Genomic DNA, 27,875 nt, shown 5'->3' with positions numbered 1-27,875 from the left:
GACTTTGCCCAACACACTGAAATCCTCGCTGGTGGGGATTTATTGAACAGCACCCTTGAGAGGTGTGGTGAGTGATGAGGTGGCAGCTGTGGTGTTCCATTGGAGAAATCCATCCAGTTGAAACCAGGCCTGAAATTTAGTCAGTAAACCAGAATTTTCATGATTCTTTATAATGAAAAAATCTGTGGGGTGTTTACTGAGCAGCAGCAGCAGCAGAGGAATGAGCTCCTCTGACTGGCACAGGGGCTGGGCAGTGGCCCAGCACCCACCTGCAGAGAAGAGTCACTGTGTGCCCTGGGCAGTGCACAGGCCCTGGCAAGGCCGGGCTCACCTGGCTGTGTTGGATGTAACAAAACCTCAGCTTGGGCAGCAGAGGTGCACAGTCCTCACTGGTTCTGTGCTCCGAGGAGCCTTTGTCATCCCTTGCTCCTTTTAACCTGACAGAAAATGGCCAATTCTGTTGATGTTGGTGATATTTAGGTACATATTTGCTGGGAAATAACCCGAATGCTGTGATGGTTTGTGGTTCCATGTGTCATTGCTGCATTTTGCCTCAGCAGAGGGGGGCAGCCTGACACCAGTGCGGGACGGGCCGTGCACGCCACGCCTGCGCTCCGTCAGCTCCTACGGCAACATCCGCGCCGTCACCACCGCCAGGAACCTCAACAAGTCCCTGCAGAACCTCAGCCTCAATGAGGAGTGTAAGAGACATTTCAGAATGCTTTCATTGTCTTTGCCTCTTCTTCTCCCCTGCCCCTTGTGCAAGCCAGGAGATACCACATGCACTTCAGCCCAAATTATTGAACTCCAAAGGCTTGGATGAGAAGCTCCCTCATAATTAGTTTCAGTTTTTTGTTCATCAGTATTGATTTCCTGAGTGTTTGGGGACCAAAAAGGTGCCTTCCAGCTTCCAAGAGTAAGAGGATTTTTAACTCAGTCTTTTGCTTATTCTCTGTTTTATCATTCAGTATTAAAAAGGGGAGCTGTGGGTTTGCCCACACCTTCCCTGAGTGTGGCAGGATTTAGAAAAGAGCTGTTATGTCTGGGTAAAAATTACTCTCTCACAAGTCCTTGTTCCAGCATCTGTTCTTTTCTCCTGGCAGCTGGAAGCTCTGTTGCATTTTCCCCTGGGAATCTGAGCACGAGCAGCAGTGCCAGCAGCACCTTGGGCAGCCCCGAGAACGAGGAGTACATCCTGTCCTTCGAGACCATCGACAAGATGAGACGAGTCAGCTCCTATTCCTCTCTGAATTCCCTCATAGGTGAGCAAAGCCTCTCCTGCCCTTCCCTTGGGGTCACCTCTTGGCTGTGTGGAAAGCTGGGATCTTGGCTCCTGCTTGATATTACTCCAAAAAATTTCTCATAATGCTAGAAATGCCATTTCTGTGTTTGGCTGGGTCACTCCTGCTCTGGTAGAGGGGCTGGGAATGGGAGCTATTGACTCCAGCTCTGAGCTGCACCACAATGAACAATGGCCCTATTAGGCATTTAAGCACAGAAATGTGGGGTATTCAAGAATTCCACACCCACTGCAGTTTCACTGCCTAGACAATGAAGCAAGGACTCCCCATGCCATGGATGCAGCAGCTGGGCCTCAGCACTAACTGCTTCCCTGGGCATTTTTCATGTGGGTTGTGTTTCTGTACAGCCCCTGTGCTGTGCTGCTCCTCCAGGGGAAGCTGACCTAGATTATTTCCTCTGCAGGTTTATATGTACATTGTTAAAACAGGACTTAAATCACTGATTGTGTCTAAAAGCCAAAAGGCTGAGTGTTCCACAGAACTCTGAAGGCTCCATGGCTGATCCTGCTGCCTCCCTCCCCTCTCCATTGTTCCTCATGGATAAGCAGCCTGACACTACAACCACTACTCAGCAGCCCCTGTCTCTCCCACAATTCCATCTCTGGGTGACGTGCAGGACTCTGCAGAGCCAAGTGCTATAGCCCAGAAGGAAGGGAAATTGTCCCTGTGTTTATGCAGTGCCTGGCTGATTTGGGGTAATGGATTGTTTGTGTTTCTTTTATGGAACAAACTGGAATGTTTACGTGAAGCTCCTCCAACCCAGTTGTTTTCCAAATAACTTTCCCAGTGGTGTCTGACAGCCACAACAGCCTTGCTTTAAACTACCTGTAGCTTTTCAAACAATCTCAGTCATTTTGGCACAACAGCACAGGCACCATGCAGAAGGACATGGCTTTTGGAACAGCCTTTTTCCAGGGAAACCAGCATGCACAGGGAAATGCTGGAGGAAGTCTCTGTTTCCTTTGTAATTAGTAAATGGGCCCATATTTTCACAAATCAGTGAAAAGAGAGTGATGTAACTCAGAGGAATCACCTGGGTGACAGACCTGTGTGACTGAAGAAACGTTTTCCTCTGCTCTGTGTTTTCCGGGAGAATTATTGGTGATTTGGCTCTCCTGAGCTGAAAGATTCTGGGGTTGTAATTCCTGAGCCCCTGTGGCAGTTTAAAATCATGTGTTCATTAGGAACTTGATCAGTTAATTTGCTTTTGATTGTCAGTAATGAAATTGGATCTTGTAAAGCATGGCAGAGATGTTAGGAAATTTCTCTCCATCTTGAGCTAGGACTTGAGTTTCCCCATTCCCTCTGGTGTCTGCTTGGGGGCTTGTGCTTGTCTCACAAGGGCTGTGCAGCACAGCTGGAAAGGAATCTGGAGAGGAACTGGAGGTGGTGAAGGAGACCCAGGAAAGCAAAGAAAGCAGCTCTCCAAGGCCTCCCTCATTCCTATTCCATCAAAGAGCTCAGACCCAGCTGGAAATGGCAGAGCTTAGAGGAGTGTTTAAAATTCATGACTTGCACAGAATCCCATTACCTTGCCATTTGCCTGCTGCAAACCAGGCTTTTCTCATTCCTCCTGAAGAATCACCATCCTCCAGCCTCTGCTGCTCCCCAAGGAGGGATGGCATCAGCCCCAGCTGCCCTCACAGCTCTGCTGTGCCCAGGCCTGGGTTAACCCGCTCTTGATGTGCTGATGGCACTGAACTGCTGCTGTACAGCCAGTGAGGGGAACCCACCTGGGTGAGGGGCTTGTTGTGACTGAGGGAGTGTTTTACTCTACTCTCTGTCTTTTGGAAGAGGAAATGGGGCTTTAGCCCTGCAGTAATGGCTCTGCCAAATATCTGGGACAGCCAGAGCAGGGAAAAGGATGTTTTGGGCACATGGGGAGTCTCAAAGCAAACCAGAAATGCTGTCTGTAAAAGAAATTTTCAGGCACAGTTTAGTTGTGTCCTGTACTCTTCATTCCCTGGGCTGATCCACTGATCACAGAATGGTTTGGGTTGGAGGGACCTCAAAGACCATCCGGTTCCACCCCCTGCCATGGGCAGGGACACCTCCTACCAGCCCAGGTTGCTCCAAGCCCCATCCAGCCTGGCTTTGGACACTCCCAGAGATGGGACAGTCACAGCCTACTGATGCTCAGGGCTCTCTTCCTCTCTTGCAGTTTTAGAAACATGATACCAGAGGGATTGTTCTGGATCAGCCTCTTCACTGACACGGAGGCATCACACAATGTACTTCTTCCTATAAACTGGAGGCAAAGCTCTCCATTCCTCCTTGTCCCATTTTACAAGCAGTTCCTTAACTAGCTGTAGGCCAAATGTCCCCATTTAGTGCCCCCCCCAATGCAAGTTGTGCTCTCAGCCGAAGTGTTTGTTCTCTGGCAGCTGTTCCTTGGCCAGACAGGGCTGTACCAGGAGAGACATTTATTTCTGGCCCAATTTTCAGGCTGGCAAGAGGCAGTTTGTGGTTAGTCAACAATGACATCAGTTTGGAAGGGAAGCTGAGCCTTGCTGCTTTTCCATACAGCCACTCATTAATCTTGGTGTCCTGGAAATGTTTAATTTTAAGATAGGAAAAGGGAAGGAATTAAGATGGGGGGTTGCATACCTAGAGGCTGATTATTCATATCCAAACTGCATGATGAAAGTCTTTGTCCTACAGAGAGCATCGCTGGAAAGATTATCTTAAGGAGTGATCAAAGAGGGAGGAAAATAAATCTTGGAGCAATGAAATGCTGGGAAATAGTTGTCTTTTCCAGTGGGAGAGGCTGGGGGCGGAGAACTGTTTGCCATGTCACAGGTTCTGCCTCAAAGTAAGAGTGGCAGCAGGAGGTTGCTGCAGTGAGGATGAGGAGAGCAGAGGTGGGCAGGGAGGTGCAGGAAATAAGAGGGAGTGTTAGAACAGGTAGAGCATCCAGCTTTCCCTCCAGGCAATATGTTTAATGCACAGAGATAATGAGAAGTAATAAGGAGCAAAATACAGGAGTTGAGGTGGGTTTTGGAAATGGAAACTTGCTGTGGAGGCTGGTCATGGTGGGCTGCTTTCATGTTGGTGACATCAGCCCTGGTCAGGGGTACCTGCTCTGAGGCAACTTCTTTCTAATGAGCTGCTTCTGGTTTGTGCTGAAGTATTAAAAGCTCAGCTTTGCTGCTGGGCTCAGTGTGGGGTTGGAGTGCGCAGAAGCCTGTGCAGAGCCCTGGGGAGGCTCTCAGGTGTGCAGGGAGGTACTGTGGCTGTGTTTGTTGGGGTAGAGTTGGGGAGCACTGGGGCTTTGGGGTGTGCTCTTCTCCCAGGAGGGTCCCTGTGTGTCCGTCGTGGGAAGAGAGGACACATGTGGGATGCACATGTGCAAGCAGGTGGGGTTGGCATGGATGGGAAGAAGTTACCCGAGTCCTCAGGTGCTGTCCAGCCTCACATATTTTGGCTGCGTGTTTCCTGCATCCGAAGGTTCACTCCCTGTCCTGTGTGCCCATCCAGAGGTTTCATCCCCTGTCCTGTGTGCCCATCTGAAGGTTTCATTCCCAGTCCCTCCATGCCCATCCCAAGGTTTCACCTTGCTCTGGGCCAGGTGAGCAGCAGCCCTGGTGCTGCCACTGGTCTGTTTTTGCTGCGGTGCTGGTAGGGAGTGGAACTGCCCCTTCTGTGGAGGTCAGGGCTTAAAATCACTGGACTGATTTTTTACAGGGGATTGGAAAGAAACCCTGTCCTAGTCTGGTAGATCAAAGAGAATAAAAAAAGCCATTGGCAGTCAGTTTTGCATCCGGTGTGACCCCTTTGGAGCTGCAGGATCCTGGCCCAGCCCCGGGGGGGCCCGTGGGGCTCACGGGGGAATCACATCAGGCTCTGTGTGTGCGCAAGGAAAATCAAAGCCCAGGGAAAGGCAGACAATTTATTTTTGACATTCTTGGCATAGAGGAATCAATTTGTAAACATAAATCCATACTGCAAGGTCCATTGAACTGGCTTTGAGTCAGTGTGACTAATTACAGAGCTGTCTGCTTAGATTAACACCCATCTCCTGCTCAGCTCTTTGTTTGCATCTCATGGATAGTTCTTGCGTTTGAGTCCGTTGCGTGGACTGGAGCTGCTGTTCTCCTGCCACCCCTGCTGGTTCCCATTGGCCCAGGGACTCAGAGCTCAGGATTTTACACAGAGCTGTGGCAGATGTGCCACTCCATGCATTGAACAGCACTGACATGGGCAGGTGGCCCTGAGTGCCAGATGCCTTTGTAGAAATTCCCTGTGTTCTCCTCAAAGGCTGCCAGGTGAAGGAGGAATTGCACCAGCACAGTTCTGCTTTAAGTTTCTTTTTTCCTGATGCTTAGATGTATGAAGGTGTCATTGGGTTTCTTTCTTTGTGAACGAGGTGGTTATCAGAGGTCCTGGAAATTCTGCAGGGTGCTCCCTTGCCCTCCCTTCCTTTTACTCTCTTTCAAAGGACTTTGAAGAATTTGAGGCATCCAGTTTTCCCTCTGGTCCTTATGTAACTCCTGCACAGGCCTGAGTGTGGGAGGCAGAGCTCTGGGCACACCTGCCCTTACCTGCCTTGCTGCTTCAGAGGCTCAGGCTCTTTTCCTCCCACGGCTTGTAGCACTTCGCCTCTCTCCCTCTCTTGTTCTTTATGCTTCCCCCTCCAGTTCTCCTTTCCCTGGTAATAGAAGCTTCCAGGATTTAACATTGTTATATATTTACAGCCTTTACAATTTTACAGTATTATATAAATATTCTACAGTATTATATAAATATATATTTATAGCCTTTACAATTTACAGCCTTATAACAATTTACATTGTTATGTGTTTTACAGCCTTGCCAGTGCCTAAAGGGGCTCCAAGAGAGCTGGAGGGGAAGTTTGCACAAGGGAGTGACAAGACAAGGGGGAATGGCTTCCCACTGCCAGAGAGTGGGGTTAGATGGGATATTGGGAAGGAATTCCTGGCTGTGAGGGTGGGCAGGCCCCGGCACAGGTGCCCAGAGAAGCTGTGACTGCCCCATCCCTGGAAGTGTCCAAGGCCAGGTTGGACAGGGTTGGAACAACCTGGGCTGGTGGGAGGTGTCCCTGCCCATGGCATGGGAGTGGAACAGGATGGGCTTTAAGATCCTTTCAACCTAAACTAGTCTGGGATTCTCTGATTTGTCAGGCCCTGTCCCTGCCCTGCACTGGAAAGGTTGGGATGAGTTACAGGAGTCTGTGTAGGTCACCCCTAGCACAAGAGCAGCACAGACCAAGTGGTCTCATCACAAACACTTGAGAGATTTTCAGGTGGAAATTTAAGCAGACATCACTTAAAACATTCTCTGGATTCCAGCTGAGAGAGAGACAGACCTTCTGCAGGTGGAATGAGAGGGAGGAGTTGGGTTATTTGGATGTCATTTTGGCTCTTTGCAGAGTCATTTTCACAATCTGGGGACTTTCTGACAGAGAAAGGTTCCCCTGGTCAGGAGACCATCCAAGAGGCAGCCTGTGGGCTCCTGGAGCTTGTTGCTGCATTCAGCCAGAGCTCAGACCTGGTCTGTCCCAGTCTGTTCTGCTGCTTTGGGTGTTGGGTTCAGCAGCTCTGCCAGGTCAGAAGCTGTTTGGTGACCAAGGAGTCCTTTCCTCCCAACTTTATATTTAGGTGCCTCCAGGAACACGAGAGGAAAAGCAGCAACAGCTTGATCTGTCATTTACCATTGATTGTGACTCATCTGAAATCTCTATTTTAGCTCCTTTTTTTTGTTAGTGCAACCACTTTAATATTGTCCAAATGGCTCAACTCCCAACTGGGGCGTTGCACGATTAGACATCAGGAGGCTTCAGAGACAGAATAACAAACTACTCACCTAAAAGCAGCAAAATAAAATGTTCACAGAATTTTGTCAGTAGTTGCAAATGCTTATTAATTAGATTTGTACTTTGAATCTGTCAGTCCCTTCTGCTGAAATACCAAATGGCAGATATGCTCGTTAAATAACAATTTGGAGGAATTGATACAAATGTCAATAGGAAAGACTGAGTTAGACTTGCTGCTTCCCAAGGCTCAGCTCCCAAAGCTTTGGTTTAAACATTTAGTAAACTTGTAGAATATACAAAACCCTGAACAATTTGATAAAAATAACCACAAAAATACAAGGCAGCATTTGTGGGTTTATAGCTTTTAGTATTTTAGCTCAGGAAAGCCAGACATTGTCAATTTGGCCCTTCCAGGTGATTTGCTTCAGGAGCCTGGAAAAGCAACAGCTTCACTGGAGCTGATTTAGGGAGTCTTTAATTTATTTTGCTTTCTCCCACCTCGATTTCACAAGCCCTTGCAGAGTTCACAGACAGGCAAAAGGGAGGCAAAATGCCCACGTGGGGTGTTTTTGAGCTCCTCTCTTGATGTTTGCTGAGATGTCATCAGGATGTTTGGCGTTCTAATGAATTTTCTCACATCAGATCAAAGGGTTGGAGTTGATGGATTGTCATGTGCTGCAGGGCTTTGAGTTTGTTGTATTTTTTATTATTTTAGGTGTAAGTTTCAACAGTGTATATACCCAGATTTGGAGAGTGCTCCTTCACTTGGCTGCCGACCCCTACCCCGATGTCTCTGACCTGGCTATGAAGGTTCTCAACAGCATTGCCTACAAGGTATGTGCCTGTCCCTGCTCATCTGTGCCTGCCAGGTGTTTCTATGTGGATTTGTTCATGCTTAGTCAAGGCTTAGGCAGACTGACCTGGATGGGTCTGTTGGAGGGCTCTGCCTATTGCAGAAGGAGCTTTTAATGCTTCAAGATGATATACTCTCCTATGAACTCTTGATCAGGTAAAATGAATAAATGGGGGAGGGCCTGGGATTGTTTTAGGGTGCAGACCTCCAACAGTAGGTCTGGTTTAAAAGTCTACTTGTCTAGATCAGTCCCTGGGATAAACCTTTAAATATCCTTCATTAAATTATCCGTTTGCAAACTGATTTAGATAATGCAAGTGGGACTGGCCTGCAGACTGAAGCCACAACGGCTCTCCAACCCAGGTGAACTAGTACATGTGAGTCAGCATGCAGACACCCTGCCACTCCTCCCCTCCAGCCCAGACTGGGCGCCCAACCCTCCATCCTCATCCCATCTCATCCTCCCAGGGTGCCAAGATGTCCCTGGAGGCTGCCGGCACTGGGGAGGGGCAGCACCTCCATCCCCACCCAAACCAGGCCACCCCAGAACATCTTCTCACCTCCTGCCTCCCCTGGCCCAGGCTGGGGACAGAAAGCTCTGTCTGAACCTGCTTTCTGGTCGCTGAAGCATCGAGCCCATGAGCCATTGCAATGCGAGGTGACGTCTCTTACTGGTCGTTCCCAGAGAATAAATCCCAGATCTTCAGCCTTGGGCTGCTGAGCTGAAGCTGCAGTAAGAGATGCCAGCATTGTGCACTGCCATCTTAATGCCCTAGAGATTCCTTGCTTTTAAATCATATTTTCTCTTGAGGCAATAGTTTCTTATTTGAACTCTTTTATTTGTTTGAAGTGTACATGTCAGTGAATGGTAAAGGCTGGGTCTGGGATAGAGAATGATTTTGGCATTGGGGGCAGCAAGCTCAGTCCTTCCCTGGTGAGATGGGGGTACAACAAATGACTGCCAGGCTGGAGATGCTGAACTGAGGGGAAGGAAGGGAAGATTTCCCTCTCTCAGCTCTAGATACATGAAACTGTTTCAGTTCAGTATTTTGGAAGGCTCTTTGCAAAATGAAATATTACTCCTGGTATTAAAAGGGACATAAAGAGGAACCAGTTCTGCTTTTCCTCACTTAAATGTTTTTTCAGGACTTGCTTCCTGGGCAGGGCAGAGATGGATCAATATTGATACTGATATCAGTACCAGCACTTGTGCTGCTGTGCCCGGCAGCCACCCTCTCTGGCACTGCTGGTGTCAGCAGGAATTGTGAACATTGTGCTGTGATACCCCTAGGGACTGTTATGAGTGTTGATTCTGACAAGTTTGGATTGGACTGTGTTGGTGCTGAGCAGAGTCCCAGAGCTCAGGTGGTGGGTCTGGTGCATCCCATGCGGTGTCTCCTCAGTGAGTCTGGCCCTGCTTCCCAAGGCAGTGGCTCTGCCAAAGGGTGTGGCAAACAGGAAGCATTCCTGTTGACAGGAATTGTTATTTGGGGGTGCTTCAGCAAACAAAACTTGCTTGTTCTTCTTTGCCTGAGCCATGAGATTGATAAGGAAGGTGTTTAAAGGTGGGACTTGCCCAGCAGTTCAGGGCAGCTGCTGTGCATGTCATGGTGCCTGGGCTGTGCTTTGGCCAGGACCCCCGGGCTGGGTGGCTTCTGACAAGGCTTATCAATACATAAACCAAACAACCTATTAAATTCCCACCAGAATGGGATTTAAGGCTCAGATCTCAGGTCATGCTCTGGCCTTTAGTGGTTCCATTCTGGCCACAGCCCTGCCATGAGCAGCCAGAGCTCCAGGCTCTGTGCTGGGAGCTTGGACAGGAGCTGTCTGGTGTCTAATGCAAATTAGTGACACTAAATCTTTGCTAACTGCATCGTGAGATCTTTCCTTGGTGCTACTGGAGCTTTGTTGGATGGAGAAGGGAGCACCTGGAGGCTGCTGAGGGCATGTCTGCCCTCCCCAGTCTGTGCAAACACTTACCAGCTTGGGGGTTGAATTTTATCAGTGAATGCAAACAAAAACTGATTTTCTTGCTTGACCAAGCATACTTGAATGTTCTAGGGGTTTAATATTTTGGTCTAATTAGTTAAAAATTTGAGGAAGGAGAACCTTCATTTTAGAGCTGGGACAGCTGAGGTTTTCTTACACTGACAGGGCTGAGCAGAACTCTGTGGTCTGGGAGACCTGGCTGGGACTGGAGGGCTCCAGGGGAAACACCTTCTTCCTCTGGATGGTTGCAGGGAAGTAAATTCTTATTATAGAACCATGAAATGGTTTGAGTTGGAAGGGACCTTAAAGCCCATCTCATGCCACCCCCTGCCATGGGCAGGGACACCTTCCACCAGCCCAGGTTGCTCCAAGCCCTGTCCAAACTGGCCTTGAACACTCCCAGGGATGGGACAGCCACAGCTCCTCTGGGCACCCTGTGCCAGGGCCTGCCCACCCTCACAGGGAAGGATTTATTTCCAATATTCCATGTAACCCTTGTTCTCTGGAATGTTCCAAACCCACCTGGTGTGTTTGTGTGTCACCTGCTTGAGGTGACCCTGCCTTGGCAGTGGGGTGGACTGGCTGACCTACAGAGGTCCCTTCCAACCCCAACTGTTCTGGGATTCTGTGTTTTTTCTTTTCAAACGAGACCAGACCATCCTGTTCAGGATTTTAATGGAGCCTTGAACATGGGTCTGCATCTGCGGGGTGTGTGGCTGGTGCTGTCTGTATGTGAGCAGATGGTGAGTGGGCTGCCCAGGCGTGCTGCCTTCCTGCAGGGAAGCTGCTGCCTTATTCCCTGGCTGGGCAGACACTGCTGGGTCTCACCCTTGCTGCAGGGAAGCTGCTGCCTTATCCCTGGACTGGGCAGACACTGCTGGGTCTCACCCTTCCTGCAGGGAAGCTGCTGCCTTATACCTGGGCTGGGCAGACACTGCTGGATCTCACCTAGACTGTGGCTGGCTTGGGATTTATGGTTGTGATGCAGATGGCAATGGTGCAGCTCTCCTTCCTGGCCTGAGCTGTGGAAAGCACCCAAACAGGCTTTCTGGAGCACCAAAACAAACAAAAAGGACCCAGGAGTCAGTGTTGGCCTCTAAAGACTTTCTGAAATCATAAAGTCTTAAAAGGGAAGTTTGCTCCCTCCCAGGTTGCTTCATCAAGGTGTTTTAATGAAGGGCTTGAGACTGAATTACAGAACCACAGGAAAAACCCTCTGAGCCCATCGAGTCCAGCCCTTACCCAGCACTGCCAAGGCCACCACTGACCATGTCACCAGGTGCCACATTCCACATGGCTGTTAAATCCCTCCAGGGATGAGGAGTCCACCACTGCCCTGGGCAGCTGTGCCAGGGCTGGACAGTCATTTCAGGGAAGGAATTTTCCCAATATCCAATCTAAACCTCCCCTGGCACAGTTTAGGCTGTTTCCTCTCCTGGAGCAGAGCCTGACCCTGACCTGGCTCTAACTTCCTGTCAGGGAGTTGTAGGGAGTGAGAAGGTCCCCCCTGGGCCTTCTTTTCTCCAGACTCAGAACCTGTGTGTGACTTGATCATGGTGGAAGTGAAAGGCTGGGGAGCTACAGGGAGCCCTGGGCTGCTGAGGGAACTCTGGGCTGTCCCCATGCCCACTGGCACCTAAGGGGACTCTGGGCTGTCTCCATCCCCACTGGCACCTAAGGGGACTCTGGGCTGTCCCCATGCCCACTGGCACCTAAGGGGACTCTGGGCTGTTCCCTGCCCGTGTGTCTGGGGTGCTGGTGCAGGTCCTGGGCTGCAGCTGGCTCAGGCCAAGGCTGGTCTGTTGCTCAAAGCTATTTCCCTGCAGGCAGCACCAGGGCACTTTGTGGTAAGTGAATCCTGTGGTGTGTTGGAGCAGCACAGGGGCTTTTCCATGTATGTCTGACCCCCCCTGCAGAGCTCAGTGCCTGCAGCCCCAGGTGGGTCTGATCAGGGGCCGTTCAGGGCTCTGTGTGTTCTCTCCAGGCCACAGTCAACGCTCGCCCCCAGCGCATCCTGGACACCTCCTCACTCACCCAGTCAGCCCCTGCCAGCCCCACCAACAAGGGCATGCACATCCACCAAGTGGGGTAAGTCCAGCTCGCCCTTCCAGCACCTTCTGTTGGGGTGGAGGGGTCAGTGCTCCCTGCCCAGCCCCGTCCCAGGTACTTGCACTGGGGAGGGGGAACCTGCCGAGGGCTCGGTGGCTTCTCCTGGGGAGCTGTTCAGAAAGGAAAGCTTTGGGAAAAGGTGGGGGGATTTTTTTCCTGTTTTTCTTCTTAGTACAAAGAGTAACAAGTCCCACTGGGTATCTAAAGGTGAGTTGAAAGGTAGAGCTGACAGTGGCTGGTTGTACCTTTTCCTGACCTGTGATGTCCACATTCCCACTGAAGTCTGAGCTTTATTTCCTGCAGTTTGAGCTGACATAACACAGGTTATCTGAGGGCAAGCATGCCCTGCCTAAACTGTGATAGTGGTATGGGCAAAACTAGGGGCTGAAAATGTCATTATTTCCCAAAACTCCTCTGCAAGAGACAACACTACACATTAGTTCTGATCCCATAATCCATGTGCAGCAGTAAAATTCCAGATTGGAACAGAGGGCCCAGAACTACACAGTGATGGGTTTGTAAATGTTTTTTGGTAGTTCAATGTAACTGTGCAATAGGAGAAATCTCAGTTTACATGTAAATTCAAATGGTTTTCTGGAGGGGACAGGACTTCCAGTCCCCCATGGAAATGCAGTGGCTGACCAGGGAGGCAGGCTGGGCATTATGACCTGTGGGCATGTCATTGTTGTACCTGCTGGTTCCCAAAACATTAATGCTCTTAGTCTGGAGTTGACACAGTCAGGGTTCACTCTTGTTTTGGGGTTGGTTTGACCTTTGGAAAGGACATGGGAATTGTTTCTGTGGAGGAGGCTCTGTGGTGAAATACAAATCTTACAAGAAAGAAATGAAGTGAAAGCAACATAATTTACGCACAGAAGTCTCATGTCCAGGGATGCCTAAATCCTTTCCCTCTTTTTTGGCCTTCAGAGGGTCCCCTCCAACCACGAGCACGAGCAGCTCCAGCCTGACCAACGATGTGACCAAGCAGCCCGTGAGTCGCGACATGTCGTCGGTGCGACCTGCCAACGTGGGCAACGTGGGGGTGCAGTACACCCCCCACTCCCACCAGTTCCCCAGGACAAGGAAAATGTTTGACAAAGGACCAGAACAGGTAAGGAGACTTCCCTATCAGGTCTGACTGCTTCCCCCTGCTGGGATTTGTCACACATTCTGTTTGTTGGGGTTCATTTCTGTACATCCCTTGTTTGCTTCCAGCTGCTGCTAATCCAGATTGGCTTCCTCTAACCAGCCAAATAAAAATTGATTAATTTTTTTTCTTCAGGATAAATTGTGTTTTATAGCTTTTGATAGGGCATTATTCACTTCTGTCACTAAGAAATGTGTTTAATCAGAGTAGATTGCTTATTCTTCCATGAACATTTGTCTGTCTGAGCGATAACCCATTGTCAGATCCGTGACCCTCAGAGGCTGCTCTCCAACCTCAGCAGAGCAGGAACATTTATCCTGTGTGATCTCAGGAAGGAACATCTTCCCTTATCGGGGGTTTGGCAGCACCAGCCTGGAATTCTGAAAGAATGGCTGAAACCTGAGTGGATGGAGCAGCTCTTGCATTTCCCTTTGTGTGCCCTGTGCTGTGTGACAGATGTGGATCCATGTGCACCCCTGGTGTGCACCTGTGTCTGCTGGGCTTGATCCTGAACCACCCTCACTGTTCTTTGTGCCAGGTGCTTGGGAGACTGTGGGGAAACTCCTGCTGGGCTCAGTGTGTTGGCACAGGGCACTGGAGCCCCGATCCCTGCAGGTGCCGAGCCGTGCCCGTTTCCAAGCTGTGGCTGGAATGACTGATCCCAAAGCCGGGTGCATGGAGTTTCATGTCCTGGGCAGTGTGTTGGAGGAGGTTTTTCTTTCCTGGCTGGGAGCACTATGGGTGTCACTGCCTGCCCCTGGCTCTGGAGGGGTGACATCCTGTTCTCTTTCTCTCCTGACAGACGGCCGACGACGCTGACGATGCCGTTGGGCACAAGAGCTTCATCTCGGCCACGGTGCAGACGGGGTTCTGTGACTGGAGTGCCAAGTACTTTGCCCAGCCTGTGATGAAGGTAACACTGATCTCCTGTGGGAGCTTTCCCAGCCCCTCAGCAGAGCTAGGCTGCTGAGCTCAGCTCCTGCCTTCCCTGTTCTTTCTCCCTTCCTTGTTCTTTCTCCTGTCCCTGTTTTTTCTCTCTTCCTTGTCCTCCAGTCTGAGGAGGGAAAGGAATGGATTTACCTGCATTGTGCTGCTCTAGGGAGCTGTGGGACCACTGTGCTTGTAAATAAGAGGGAGCAGAAAAGTGGGATTAGGACAGTGGGGTATGACCAGGGGCAGAGCCCAGAGGAAAAGCCCCATGGAGCTCAATCAACAAAGAATGTAAAAATGAGGAGAGGTTCTGTGGTCCAGACCCACCACCCTTGCCTGGTTGCATTGTAGAATTGTTTCATTTGAAATGTTGTGCTTGTCTATATACTAAAAATTGCATTATAGTTAATAGATTTTTTTAAATATAAATAAATGGAGTAAGGAAGGTCCTCTTTTCCAGAAAGGTCTGTGAGAGGCTGGAGAAGGAGAGATGCTGTTTTCTTTCCAACATTCTAGCTGAATTTCCTGGGAAACTTGGGGAGACTCTTTGTTGGATTTTAAAGTTTAAAAAAAATACAAGAAATTGTGTTATAGCAAAGAATAAGGATGGCAATGGCAAATCTGCACCCAGATCTTTTGGGAAGTGAGCTCTTCCTGTAACCAAGTTGGCTTTACACGAAGTGAACAATAAACTGAAGCTTTATTCTAGGAAAAACCCAAACCAGAGCCCTTGAGAGATGGGCAAAGACCATCAGTGACTGGAAAGAGAAGCAGTTAAATTCCCAGAATGTTTTAGCCATTAAATTCCCAGAATGTTTTAGCCAAAGCTCAGGTTTCAGGTTTAAGTATGGAATAAAACAAGCAGCAAATCCCCCTCATTAAATCAAACCTCCAGGTGCTCTGGGAGTCGTCAGGGAGCCCAAACTGTGTCAGGACTTTCAGCTCCATTTCTTGGAGGTGTTGCTGTGTCTGGGAAGGATAATGCCCAGCCTGCATTAATGCCACTTCCACAACGGATGTTTGTATCCAACCCACTGATATTTAAATGTTAATAATGAGGAAATTGTACGTTTTAAGTGCTGTCTCATCCAGGAGCTGCTGCTGAGCCATCCATCCCCACTCTTCAGGCATATTGAAGTGTTTGGGGTGAGGTAATTGGCCAAGTTTAAGGATATCAGAACAGTAGTTGCATGGCAGGTTCTTGATTTCCACAGGGAATCACCAGGAGGAAGCAGTAGCTGGTGGAGTGATTGCCTGACTCTTCCTCTGCTGCTGTGAAATTCACTTTCTCCTGATACCACGAGCAGAATAATTCATTGGGACACATCTGGCCTGTGGGGCTGGGCTGCCTAGTCAGGCTTTAACCAGGGGTTTCTCTCATCAGGATGAGTTTTGGTGTCTTGATTCAAGTTCAGGCAGGAGCACAGGAGGAGGGAGATGATGTTTGAGCTCTTAGTTCTTATTGAAAACATTTGTCTGCTCTTTAGGGAAAGCTCTTCCCAGGGAAGTAGGGTCTTTATTAATAAAATAAATCACGGTAGGCAGCCAGGCACGGGCAGGGGCAGTGGGTGCATGGGGAGCCCTGTGTGGGTTTACTGCTACTTCATGTTCATAAAATAGGCAAAATTACTTTAAGGGAGGCAATAAAAACCATGGAGCATTCCTGTACTAATTCATAGGAACCAGGGTGGGGGATTCACGGGAATGGAGGGTTTCCTGGAGTGCTCCCTGTCTCCCAGGGGAGTGGAGGTGCTGCATCCTGAGCACCCCACAAGTGCCAGGCTCTGTCCCTGCTCCTTTCCCCAGAGAGCACGAGCAGCATCTGGGACAGCCACAGATCTTGGAGTAGTTCCCTGAGTGTTCTAGGTTGGGAATTCTCTCTGCCTGGGGCTGAGGTTTCTGACCATGAACTCTCCTCACCAGTGATGGGTGAAACTTGAGCAAAACCTGTGTTTTCTGGTAAAACAAGGAAGAGAATTGATTACCCCATTACTTCTGCAAAGCAGCTTTCAAAGGCCAAGGAGAGGGTTTCTGCAGGAAAACTGGAGTGTTATCCCATTCTGACAGGGAATTTTTTTTACGTATTCCTTAACAGGGAATATGTAACTTTGGAATTAGGGTGGGTGATGTGTTTGCAAGGGACAGGAAGAAATCCCTCCAGGAGAACTTTCTCTGAGGTTTCTTAGTTGGAAGTCAGGCAGGACTGACAGCTTGGATGCAGCCTGAGTTTCCTTGGAGTCTCAGTTCCTGCAGTCCCTGCAGTGACAGGAGCAGCCCTGGCTGGTGGCTGCTGTCTTCTGGGAGCTTCAGCCTCATGAAAAAGGCAAAGAGTAAAGTCTAGCAAGTACTGATGGAAAAAGATGACATTGATGCTTAATTCCAACCATTCATTTGGAGCTGCTGCCTGCCTTCATAAACAGGGGAAGACAAGACAACTGTTCCTGTAATGAATAAACATAAAATGACTGTGAGTGCATCTTAGTCATATTTAATTTATGAATTTAGTTTTGCTTCATAGACCTTGCCCTGAGAATGCTTTCACTGGAAGGATTGAGGGATTAATTTCCAGGGTAAATCACGGGCTCCGTTTCAAACCATCATCCCAGTTCTGATTTATTGATTATCTAATCAAATAAACGGAGAAGGAAAACACTGCGTCGTAAATTCTCCATGTGCCAGGAAGAGCAGATCCCTACCCCAGGCTCTGATCTCTGCAAAAGCCTTTCCTCTTCCTGCAATCCCTGGTGGCACGAGGCTGTTCTGGGAACCACGGGCGGCCCTGGCCGAGCGGCGCAGGAAAGCCTCAGTGCCAGCTGTCAGGAAGTCCTGAGGCAAGGGGAGCGGGAGCCAGCATCTGTTGTTTCCAGGATTGGCAGAACATGCAGGCAGGAGCTGGGAAGGATCCTGGAAGGTGAGAATTACATAAGAAATCCTTCCTGATAAATCCCTGCCTGAACTGCAGTGTTGTGCTTTGGCCGCTGTTCAGAGTCCTGGGAGAGAAGTGAGTTCCCTGCAACTGCTGCAGGAATGTTAACCAGGGAAAACTGGATTTACCAGTGGAGCAATGTGCCAGTTCCTCCCTGCTGCCCTCCTGGCACCCACTGCCATGGCAAGAGGAAGAGACACAGTCTTAGAGAAGTTTGCTGACTTTCAAGTGCCACTGCACGGTGGGAGGGTCCAGGTGGTCACTGGTTTCTGTCTGGTGGAAGCTGGAGCCATTGGGAAGTGGTGGCATGTCACAGTCCCCATCCTGCAGCACTGCTTGTGACTCCCACATGGATCCCAAACAGGCTCAGGAGTGACCTTCTCACTCCCTCCAACTCCCTGACAGGAGGGTGGAGCTGAGGAGGGGTTGAGCTCTGCACCAGGGAACAGGGACAGGACAAGAGGAAATGGACTCAAGTTGTGCCAGGAGAGGGTCAGATTGGATATCAGGAGGAATTTCTCCATGGAAAGGGTGGTCAGGCACTGGAAGGGCCTGCCCAGGTAGGTGGTAGAGTCCCCACCCCTGAAGGCACTCAGGGAACAACTGGTTGTGGCACTCACTGACAAGGTGGGGATTGGGCACAGGTTGGACTTGATGGTCTTGGAGGTCTTTTCCAACCCAAATGACTCTGGGATTCTGAGTGCCCGTCCTTGTGTGTCACCTTGTGATGTGTTCTGTGGGCTCCCTGTTTCATGGATCCTTGCTGGCTCCTGGCAGGATGACCCAGCCCCAGGTGGGTGGGCACGGGGGCCACTGGGTCATTTTCCTGTGTGCTCTGACTCACTGTAGTGGTGGTCCAAGGGCTCTTCCTCAGCCTTTTAGGGCTTCCTTTAATTTATTCCCAGGGAAGCTGGATTTTCATTAAGGTGTAGGTGTCATCTCTCCACTCTCAAATTCCTTTGATGTATTTTAGCTCAGGTTTGTTTATTGCTTTACATTATGGGTCATTTGTCATTGCCTTTCTAATAGGTGTTGTACTGAAATAGAAGTGCTTTTTTTTTGCCAGGAGGAAAGGTGGAAGGTGGGCTTCTTATTTCTTTTTATGTTAAAGAAGCAGAAATTCGGATCAGTAATAGTTGTTTTCCAAAATACACTGTGTTTTGAAGGCAATGTATAGAACAGTGGCAGATTATTTAAGTACTTTCTTATCCAGGATAAAAATTGTGTGTTTGTGGGGCACAGGAAAAGAGTGGAGGGACTTTGCCTCCCTTCTCCAAGAGTTACTTCTTTGGGACAGCCACATCAAAAGAAGCTGGAGCAGAGTCCTGTAGCTCAGGCCCTTACCTGATCCAAGGATGGCTCCAGAGCTGTGGGGTTACTCGTTGTGGATTATTTTTAAGCATTAAAAATGCTACACCTTATGTAGCTCCTGCCATGGTTTGGGGATGAGATCATATGACTTTACTCCTTTTGATCTGTGCTCTGACTGAGGGTGGGAATGCCCATGGTGGGAGCAGCACTGTGGCCTCTCCCACCCTGGGCAGGAGCTGCTGAATCCCAGCCTGGCCCTCTTCTTGGAGCACAGGTTTTGCAGGGAAGCCATGGAGTGCCCAAAACTGGAGCAGTGGGGTGTGAATAAATGTCCTCCAATATCTCGGAGTGGCTGTGGCTGCTCCAGGGCCACTCTCCAATTTTGGGGGAGTTTTGTGTGAAATCAAACCCAGGTGACACAGGGGGATTGTCTTCCAGCACAGGGAACCGAAACAGGGGCTGGTACTGGTAAATGGTGGTTGGAACCTGAACATCCTGGGAATCTGGGAATGCAGCCATGACCTTCTCAGCCTGCAGTCCTCCATTAGCAGGGAAAGAAGGATGTCAGTGTGTTCTGAGCTGGCTGCACCACAGCTGTGTTCCCCCTTTGGTCTCAGGGTTGGTACGTGATGCTTTCCAGCTGAGGAGTGTTGAGCAGAGATGTCTGCGCTGAGATCAGACCTGCTGTGTTCAGGGAGTCATGGGGACTGTGGGATCAGTCAGCCATTGCTGGAGCTCTGGTGGTCACTGTTGGTTTGTTTGTGTGTGTGTTCATCTCCTGACAGATCCCCGAGGAGCACGACTTGGAGAGCCAGATCCGCAAGGAGAGGGAGTGGCGGTTCCTGCGCAACGCCCGGGTCAGGAAGCAGGCCCAGAAGATCATCCAGAAGGGTGGGTGGTCTCCCTTGTGCAGGACTCTGAACTGTAAACCCCCAATTAGCCATGACCCCAGTTAGCAGTGACCCTGTGCTGCCCCTCAGAGTGCACCGGGTGCAGGTGAGGTGATGCTGCTGCAGGTGCTTCCCTGGGGTCACCCACCTGTCTGTTCTCAGCTGCTGGGTTTGTCCACCACATCAGGGAATGGCCACTTAAAGTGCCAGTTGTCTGCCTTCCCCTTGGAACAGGAAACTCCAGCTGTAGGCTGGCTGACCAGTGTGGGAGCCCCATGGCAGGGACTCCAGTGGGGAAAGGGTGGAATGCTGTAGGATAAACTTCAGAGCTCGGTGTTTGATGTGGGATAGACGTGGTCATGACAGTCCTAGAACTGCTGGACACATCCTCCATGCTTTGGAAGGACCTCAGTGATGTGTCCAAACATCTCCTGCTCTGCTGAGCTGTGTAAATGCTCATTTACTCCTTATATCCCATTATATTTTGAATATTTGTCTGTATGGCTTTGTGTGTGCTGCTTCCAACGTGCCTCAGTTTTGTGTGAGCTCTCCAGAAACCTGAGACTGTGTTTATTTAGGACTCTCTGAGGCAGCTCCTGGGCTGAAATTTTTTGAAGCACAGAAATTTATTCAAATAAGGTGGAACCTGATGAAGCTTTCTGAGGAATTTGCATCCCTAAATTATCCCTGCTCCTTTGCCCTGAGCAGCAGAGGCTGGGGAGCTGCATTTACAGGAGCTGCTGGCATCTTTCCAGCAGCATTCCTGGGGCAGGACTATGCTGTGGAGGCTGCTCCTCCCTGGGGATGCTCATGGAGGCACACGGAGCTGGGAATCCTACTGTGCTGAATGGAAAAGTGCCCAGGGCTCAGCCATGTCATTGGGAGGCTCTGGCCGCCCTTCAGTGCAGTGTGGAGCTTCCTGTTGGGAAATCGTGCAATGACATCAACCAGAGAAACAGAGGAATGAACCTGGAGCCCAGGAGGTGGCCTGGGAGATCTGTTGGAATACAAAGATGGGGATTTTTCATGCTTGCCTGGAGAAGTTAAATCTCTTTCTAGACAGTGCTCATATTTGATTGCTTGACCTGAGTGACTGAAATGCCACTATTCATTAAAAATATAATGAAAATGTGCAATATTAAAAAGAATTAAAACAGACTTACAAGCTTTTAATGAAAATTAGATTAAATGGATGCCTTCTAAAACAAACTTGAGCTGAATAGATGTCTCCTGGGCTTAGAGGTTTGTGTGATGAATTCGTAGTGTGCCAAAAAATAGCAGTGTCAGGGGTCCCAACACTGTTTGTGAATAGCAAAGTGCTCTGAAGACAAGATGGGAAAAGTCTTTACCCATCATTTTAAGGTCTCCATGGAAAATACATTTTTCATTTGCAAATTAACCTAAAATTTAAAAGGAATTAAATGGAAGCTTAACTAAATAATCCACAAGCTACAGTGGAATGCTGTATTTTAAGTTGAAAAAAAGCATTTTCACTTTTTATATTTTGAAGAAAGTCTGGTTTTTCTCTCAACACAAACTGGTGTTTCCCTGGGCTTGGTTGTGATTTTTCTCTTTGGTTACCAGCAAAGGAGCCCCTGCTTTGTCACCACAGTTTTTGGTTTGTACCTTAAGTCGTGACATGGTGGGTGTGGGGGAGTCAGTGATGGGGGTCTCAGGAGCTCCTTGAGGAACGTGCTGGGGATCTGTTGGTGACAACTGGGGGCAGGAGGAGGAGAGGAGGGGGCACACGTGGCCCTGGGAGGCTGGGGGTGGTCCAGCCCTATGCCTGGGGTGGGGCATTGGTAGGGGCTGAGCTGAGCTGCCTCCTGTCCCCGTAGGGATTGCCCGGCTGGACGACCAGATCTTCCTCAACAGGAACCCAGGAGTGCCCTCCGTGGTGAAGTTCCACCCCTTCACACCCTGCATCGCTGTGGCTGACAAGGACAGCATCTGGTGAGGGGTCAGGGGGGCACAGGGGGCCATCACAGGGTGCCACAGCTGCTCCTTCTCTCTGCCCCATTCCCCCATGGCCATCCCTCCCTCACAGAGCTCAGGGGCACAGCTGTCAGCGTGGCCCCCAGTCCTGCCCTCCCCGAGGTGCTGGGTCAGGGCTGCGAGAGGGTCCCCCAGGGTTACAGCACCTGCTGCTGGGCTGTTGGCCTGTTCCCTTCACAGGAGGTGGAGGTGGTTTAAATTCTCCCTATGGGGGTGAGCAGACCCTGGCACAGGTGCCCAGAGAAGCTGTGGCTGCCCCATCCCTGGAGGTGTCCAAGGCCAGGCTGGACAGGGCTTGGAGCAACCTGGGATAGTGGAAGGTGTCCCTGCCCATGGCAGGGCATGGAATGGGATGGGCTTTAAGGTCCCTTCCAACCCAAACCATTCTGCAATTCTGTGATAAGTTATTAATAAAATGATGCCAAACTCCAAAGGAGAAATCCAAATTGAGCTGGTATCCACAAGATATAATTGGATAATGTGTACATCTCTTTATAGCTTGCACAGAGAACCGAGAACTGAGGTGCTATTTTTCCCTCCTACAGCTTTTGGGACTGGGAGAAAGGGGAGAAGCTGGACTACTTCCACAACGGGAACCCTCGGTACACGCGGATCACGGCCATGGAGTACCTGAATGGGCAGGACTGCTCCCTGCTGCTCACTGCCACAGGTGAGTGGCACAGCCTGCCCTGGGTGAGGGCAGCACTGCAGGGCCTTGGCACAACTCCAGCTGAGCTGCTCTGGAGCTCGAGCTCTCCTTCCATGGGTTTGTCCGAGCCTGACCCTCCCCTGCACTTCTCTGCCTGGTCTCAGCTGAGGAGGCCATTTCCAAGATCAAACCTGGAAGCTGTTTCTGGCAGTACTGAAATCCCTTAAACAGGTGCTGCAAAGGCTTTCAAAGACCTGACAAGTCAGACAATTGAAGTGATCCATTCCCAGTCCCAGCTTTATTCATTACCTCATTCTGAATCTTTACCTGTCATTACAAGGTCATGGTCACCTCGTCCTGCAGAACTCCTGAGGAAAGGGCAATTTAGTTTGTTCAAACTGTTGTCCCAAACTGAAATCATGCAGCAGCCAAAATAAAAGAACTGGAATTCTGTTCTTGTGCTGTTTTCAGTGTAGAGCAGGCAGAGCTTAGCTTAAGCACTGAACTTTTCAGGTAGTTCTGAGTTTCTCTCCAGTCCATTTCTCACCTCAGCAGTTCTCCAGAAGACCCCGTTGCATCACGTGGGGTTGCATGAAGAGCTCTTCCTCATTCTTTGGTCTGTAAAGCTGTGAGTCAGATCAGCTCCTCTCCCAAGGAACCATTCCACACCCGTCAGTTGGAGTGTTTTCAACAGCTTTTCCAACTTCCCACTGAACTGTATAGGTGGATTGTAATTAAGGGAGGTGGAAGAGGAGCTGAGAAGGCCTCTAGGACATTTTCCTTTCAATTTATTGATTCTTAGCACAAAAGTTTTGCAGATGGGGAGAAAATTGAAAAAATACACAATGTGCTCGAAAGATTTGCTGCTGATGGGCTGGGCTTTCATTCAGCTGCTTTTGTGGGGCAGTTTTGTGTTGAGTGGGTACTTATGTGGCTCTTGGCACCAATAGTGAGGAGGACAGAGCTGAATCCTGGAGAAAATGAATGAGTCAAGGAAATGGAGAGACATGTAATGTCAGGTGTTATTAAAGGGAAGGAGAAAAGCTCTTCCAGAGCACTTCCAGTAGAACAAAGCTTTAGGTTTCATGGATGTAAGATTAGAGAGGAAAAACAACTCTAACAAAAATTATTAAGTTCAAGTGACACTCTTGAGTTTTGGAGTCTGTGTGACTGCAGTTCTGCCTCTCTTCTCCCTTGTGCACAAGGAATTGTGAGAGCTGCATCAGCAGTGACACTGCTTTGTGTTCTCTTTCCCTGTGCTCCCCAAGACGACGGTGCCATCAGAGTGTGGAAGAACTTTGCAGACCTGGAGAAGAACCCAGAGATGGTGACAGCCTGGCAGGGGCTGTCGGACATGCTGCCAACCACACGAGGTGGGTCCCCTTGGAGTTTCTTGGGGGGAAGGAAAAAATCAGCCCTTGCACAGCTTTGCATGTTGCACCTGTGATCTCCTTTGGCCTGAGCTCCAGTTTTGGCACTTGTTCTTTGCTGTTTATTTTGGGTCAGGAGGTGGCAAGGGATCTGAATCTGGCATGTGCAGAAGGGCAGCACAGTGAGACATTGGCCTGCTTGGAATGGTAGTAGAACTGGGAAGAAAAGAGTGTAAAAAGGAATACTGGCATCCAACCACACGTGGGATGAAGCCAGAAAATCAGTCTGAGTAACCCTGAAATCTGTTTTAGGACATTAGAGGAGGTTTTAGGACATTTCAGGAGGTTTTAGGACATTACAGGAGGTTTGGGGGCATGAAAGGGTGTGGATGTTCTGTCCTTCCAAGGCCTTGTCGTGTACCAATGCTCTAATGGCAATTCTCTGTCACTTGAATATTTTTAATCAAGGCTCCAGGTTTTCCTGTGTGTGCTGTAGTTCAATCAGCACTTTGTGGGATTGATACAGGAACTGCTGGATGAGGCTCCCTGGCCTGTGCTATGCAGGAGGTCAGATGAGATGACCATCATCATTCATCCTGACCTTAAAAGCTGACAGTTCTCATTTCTGAGCTGATGTGCTTCATCCCAGGAGCCTGACACAGCTCTTTTAGCTATTCATTGGATTTTCCTGGTGCTGCCTCGGTGAGCTCCTGTCTGTTATGTTTCCCTTAACACCTCACAGTTTGTCTCGGGGAAGAGGAGCTGTGTTTGAGGTGACTTCAGGCTCTGCCTCGCTGAGAGATGTGCTCAGAACTGATTATGAGCTGCTGAAAGTTCAGAGCCTGCTGTGCAAATGGCCGTGGTCAGAACCTGCCCTTTCAGAGGTGTCAGCAGGAGCAGGAGGGACACGGTGGGGCTGCACTGAGGGGCAGAGCAGGTCCAGCTGGCGTCACCAGATGCCTTTTGTAGTGTCATTCTGTATTTCTATGCCAACACCAGCTTTCCTGGATGTTGGTTAATGTTTCCCATTCCTGGATTCAGGATCTTCCTTCTTGGTGCTGGGAATTGCCCTGGGCTGCCCCAACTGTCGCTGTGTCCAGGGAGGGTGGTGACAGCTGCCCACTGAGCTCCCTCGGCCCAGTCCCATTTTCCTGCCTCCTTTCCCACATGCTCTTTGCCAGGGCAGGGCATGTGCTGCTTGTACCTTGCCCTGTGCAGGGTTTACCAGCCCAGAAGGGATTGTCAGTGTTGGTGTCTGACACTGCAGAACAGGCTCAGAGCTGAGGCAAGAGCTGAGTGAGCTCTGAGAGTTGGGTGGTTGCACTTGCCAAAACAGGAGTGAGGAAACTTTTAAGTCTGTTCTCTTTAGAATTATTTTGGGGGTGTTTGCCTGTTTCTTTCACTTATGGATTGAAGCAGTCTGGGGCCTGTTTTCTTTGCCTTTCACCTTCGCAGCCGGTTTGGCAGAAGAGAAGGACAGACCTCTTTGTGGAGAGGGAAATAAATGTACCACTTCAGAAGAGCTATGTGGAGCAAGTCCCCATGGAAATGAGGCACTTCACAGTCATCTGGTGCCAAGACCATAGTTGTGGTCCAGCACTGGCTCATAAAACTGAAGATGCATTTTTGAAGCTGCAGAGCTCAGGAGTTTTACAGGAGTCTGTTTGCTCCCACTATTGATTTCCTTCCCTCCTCTCCCAACTTTTCCCCTGTATCATAATGCCACACTTGTCTCTGAATTGCTCTTGAGAACAACCAGAACGTGACTTTCCTGGGCCTTTTTCCCCACTTACAAAAGGTGAGAGGAAGATGCAATTCCTAACAACATCCTTTGGAAGCTTGAAAACCATCCCTGGGTTGTTTGAGTGATGGGAGACGGACAGGAACATGCTCAGGGGCTGCCTGAGAGTGAGGAACAGGCCTGGATTAGGCACAGAACTTACCCTTGTACACCATGAGGTGAGACATGAGCTCACACAGACAGGTTAGGGTTAAACTTGGTCCCAGCTCATTGAGCTGAGTAATTCACTCAGGACAGGAGAGACTAAATTTCAACACTGGGCCCCCTCAGTTCTGTGTGAGGTGTTATGATTTTGAGCTTGTTTAGAACTGAAGCACAAGAAAAAAGGCTCTTTCAGTCAAAAGCAAGGTGTTGAAAGCAGGATTGGTCCCTGCGTGAGGCAGAGACCAGTAATCTCCAGCGTGAGGAGTGGAGGGGGCTGATGGAAAGGCACATCTCCTGGTGCAAACCTCCTGGGGTTTCAGGGAACATGGAAAACCAACATTTCTGTTGAGCAGTGTAGGAAGAACTTAGACCTGACGTGCTCTGAAGCTGTGCTTTTGCAGCAGGAAACTTTGGGAGTTGTGGCAGTTTCTCCAGGAAAAGGTGTTTGCAGGCTGAGGAGCAGCACGGGGACCCAGGGCCTGGTGTGAGCCTGTTCTTGCACAGCAACCTGAACAGACCTGGGTGACTGTGTGACAAAGGGGACAAGCCACAGCTCCACAGTCAGAATGCCCTTGTCCTTGGAAGGAACACAGTTCTGGAATTTGGAAAAAGGCAGAATTGGGACCAGCTGGTTCACAGTCACCAACCTCTGGCTGTTCCCCCTGGCTTCTGGTGTGCTGTCTGCAGATCCCTGTGGTGTTTTCCCTCTCCAGCCCAGCAAAGGGAACCAGGATACCACTTCTGAAGTGCTTGGCCTGGTCCCTGCCTGAGCACTTGCAGCTCCCTGTGCAGGAGAGGGTGGGCAGGTCCTGGCACAAGTTGGGCAAAGCAGCTGTGGCTGCCCCATCCCTGGGAGTGTCCAAGGCCAGGCTGGACAGGGCTTGGAGCAGCCTGGGCTGGTGGACAGTGTCCCTGCCCATGGCAGGGAGTGGAATATAAGGTCCTTTCCAACCCAAGCCATTCTGAGATTGTGTTTCTTGATTCTATGATTCTCCAGCGTGGTCCCATGGTGGGTCTCACCCCCATTTGCTGCTCTGCCCTTGTTGCATGGGGGTTTCCTGGCTGAGACCAGTCCGTGTCTGGGGGTAACTTCCCATTTAGAAAGCTCTTCAAACAGAGCACCCCTAAGCTGTCTGCACTCTGGGGGGGCTGGTTACCTGCCTGCCCAGGTGTGGGTGGGGCAGAGGAGCCCTGACCTCCCCCAGCAGCAGCCCCTGCTCTGTGCTCTGGTGGGTTTGTGCAGATCCCAGGAGTTACTTGGCTTTCTGTCTGTCACTTCCTGACGTACTTGAGAACAGGGAGCAGCTGAGGCAGGGGCTGGTCTCCCTGTTCCAGCAGAAATGTCAGCTCTGTGCTGCTGTCAGGCAGCCAGAGCCCTCACTCCACAGGCAGGCTCCTGGTTTCCCGGGAATGCTGTGCTGGAACAAGTGCCTGTGCTTGGCTGGAGGCATGTGCTGCTCTGGGCGCTGCTGCTTCTCTTTTGTGATCTTTAATTTGAGTTGCTGCTTCTAATCCTTTTTTAAGATTATTTTTGCTCTGGCTGACTGACTCACCCTGAGCACCAACCCTTCATCCCTGTCTCCCCACAGGTCTGGCCCGAAGGGTTTCAATCTATCTTGACAGAAGTAAGCAGGGAGGTGAGTGCTGCTTTCCTGTTCTGTGCTCAGGTGGGTGGGCAGGAGCTCCTTGGCCACGTTCAGGGTGGTTGGTTGGAGTTTTTGGTGTGGTTTGAATGACTGCTGGGTCCCTGTGGTTCCTGGAAAACTTTGCTTCCACCTCTCCCATCCCTTGACTTGTGACAGCTGAGAGGAATGCAGGGAGCTCCCTGGGCAGGCACAGGCACTGCTGGGAGAAGGGAACCTCTTGTGAGACTCTCTGAACTCCCCACAGCCAGAGGAGGTGTGGGTGGGATGTTTGAGTCTCTCTTTTCCAGGAAGGTTTCAAAGCATCCCTGGACAAAAAGTGTTTCAGTGACAGGTTCCAAATGGGAACCACCATAAAGCTACTGTGGGTTTTACTGGGGTTTATTTGTAAACACCCTTTAGCTGCAAAGATCATGGGAAAAGGACATGCTGATGAATCTTTCCCGGGAGCCTCAGAGTAGTGGACTTTGGCAAGGATATGCCAAAAAGGACAGAGGGGAAATTTAGATTAGATCCGTGGAAGGAATTCTTTCCTGTGAGGGTGGGCAGGCCCTGGCACAGGTTGGGCAGAGCAGCTGTGGCTGCCCCAGCCCTGGGAGTGTCCAAGGCCAGGTTGGACAGGGCTTGGAGCAACCTGGGCTGGTGGGACGTGTCCCTGCCCATGGCAGGGCATGGAATGGGATGGATTTTAAGGTCCTTCCAACCCAAACCATTCTGCAATTCTCTGATTCTAATGAATTTCACAAATTCTGCTCATTTACATGGAAGAAAGTTGAAGGAACTTCCATCCATTGAGGCCAGGGCTGTGCAGGGTCTCTGAGGCTCTGGATCCTGAGCCCCTCCTTCTCCCCCAGCCACCAGGGGCTTGTGGGGAGCAGATGGTGACGTGTCAGGGTGTTTGGGGGTGTGCATGTCTGAGCATCCCTGGCTGTTTGTGGTGACGTCATCACCTCAACATGGTTATCCATTATTAATATTTGCTGACTGATAAGAGCTGGCTGTGTCTGTAATGATTAATCACTGAGGCTGATGGCAGGGGGT

At 50.0% G+C, this 27,875-nt stretch overlaps 1 protein-coding gene across 5 annotated transcripts in view; it reads left to right on the top strand.

The window, feature by feature from the left end:
• Positions 1-27,875, top strand: part of RPTOR (regulatory associated protein of MTOR complex 1) — a 107,213-nt gene that overhangs the window by 65,293 nt on the left and 14,045 nt on the right. For 2 of the 5 annotated variants that reach the window (XM_071573452.1, XM_071573447.1), the window contains 11 exons: positions 558-701; positions 1,104-1,262; positions 7,790-7,908; positions 11,904-12,007; positions 12,956-13,139; positions 13,978-14,088; positions 19,128-19,233; positions 21,071-21,185; positions 21,773-21,897; positions 23,145-23,249; positions 26,781-26,828. In XM_071573452.1, the coding sequence (XP_071429553.1) occupies positions 558-701; positions 1,104-1,262; positions 7,790-7,908; positions 11,904-12,007; positions 12,956-13,139; positions 13,978-14,088; positions 19,128-19,233; positions 21,071-21,185; positions 21,773-21,897; positions 23,145-23,249; positions 26,781-26,828 (1,320 nt within the window). The remainder of the gene's footprint in view (positions 1-557; positions 702-1,103; positions 1,263-7,789; positions 7,909-11,903; positions 12,008-12,955; positions 13,140-13,977; positions 14,089-19,127; positions 19,234-21,070; positions 21,186-21,772; positions 21,898-23,144; positions 23,250-26,780; positions 26,829-27,875) is intronic. The other 3 variants (XM_071573448.1, XM_071573451.1, XM_071573449.1) reach the window with 3 other exon arrangements.

This window comes from Pithys albifrons, chromosome 19 (genome assembly GCF_047495875.1).
Source record: "Pithys albifrons albifrons isolate INPA30051 chromosome 19, PitAlb_v1, whole genome shotgun sequence".
Taxonomy (NCBI): Eukaryota; Metazoa; Chordata; class Aves; order Passeriformes; family Thamnophilidae; genus Pithys; species Pithys albifrons.
The sequence above is the reverse complement of the archived record's forward strand: the minus strand, read 5'-3'. Positions and strand labels throughout refer to the sequence as shown.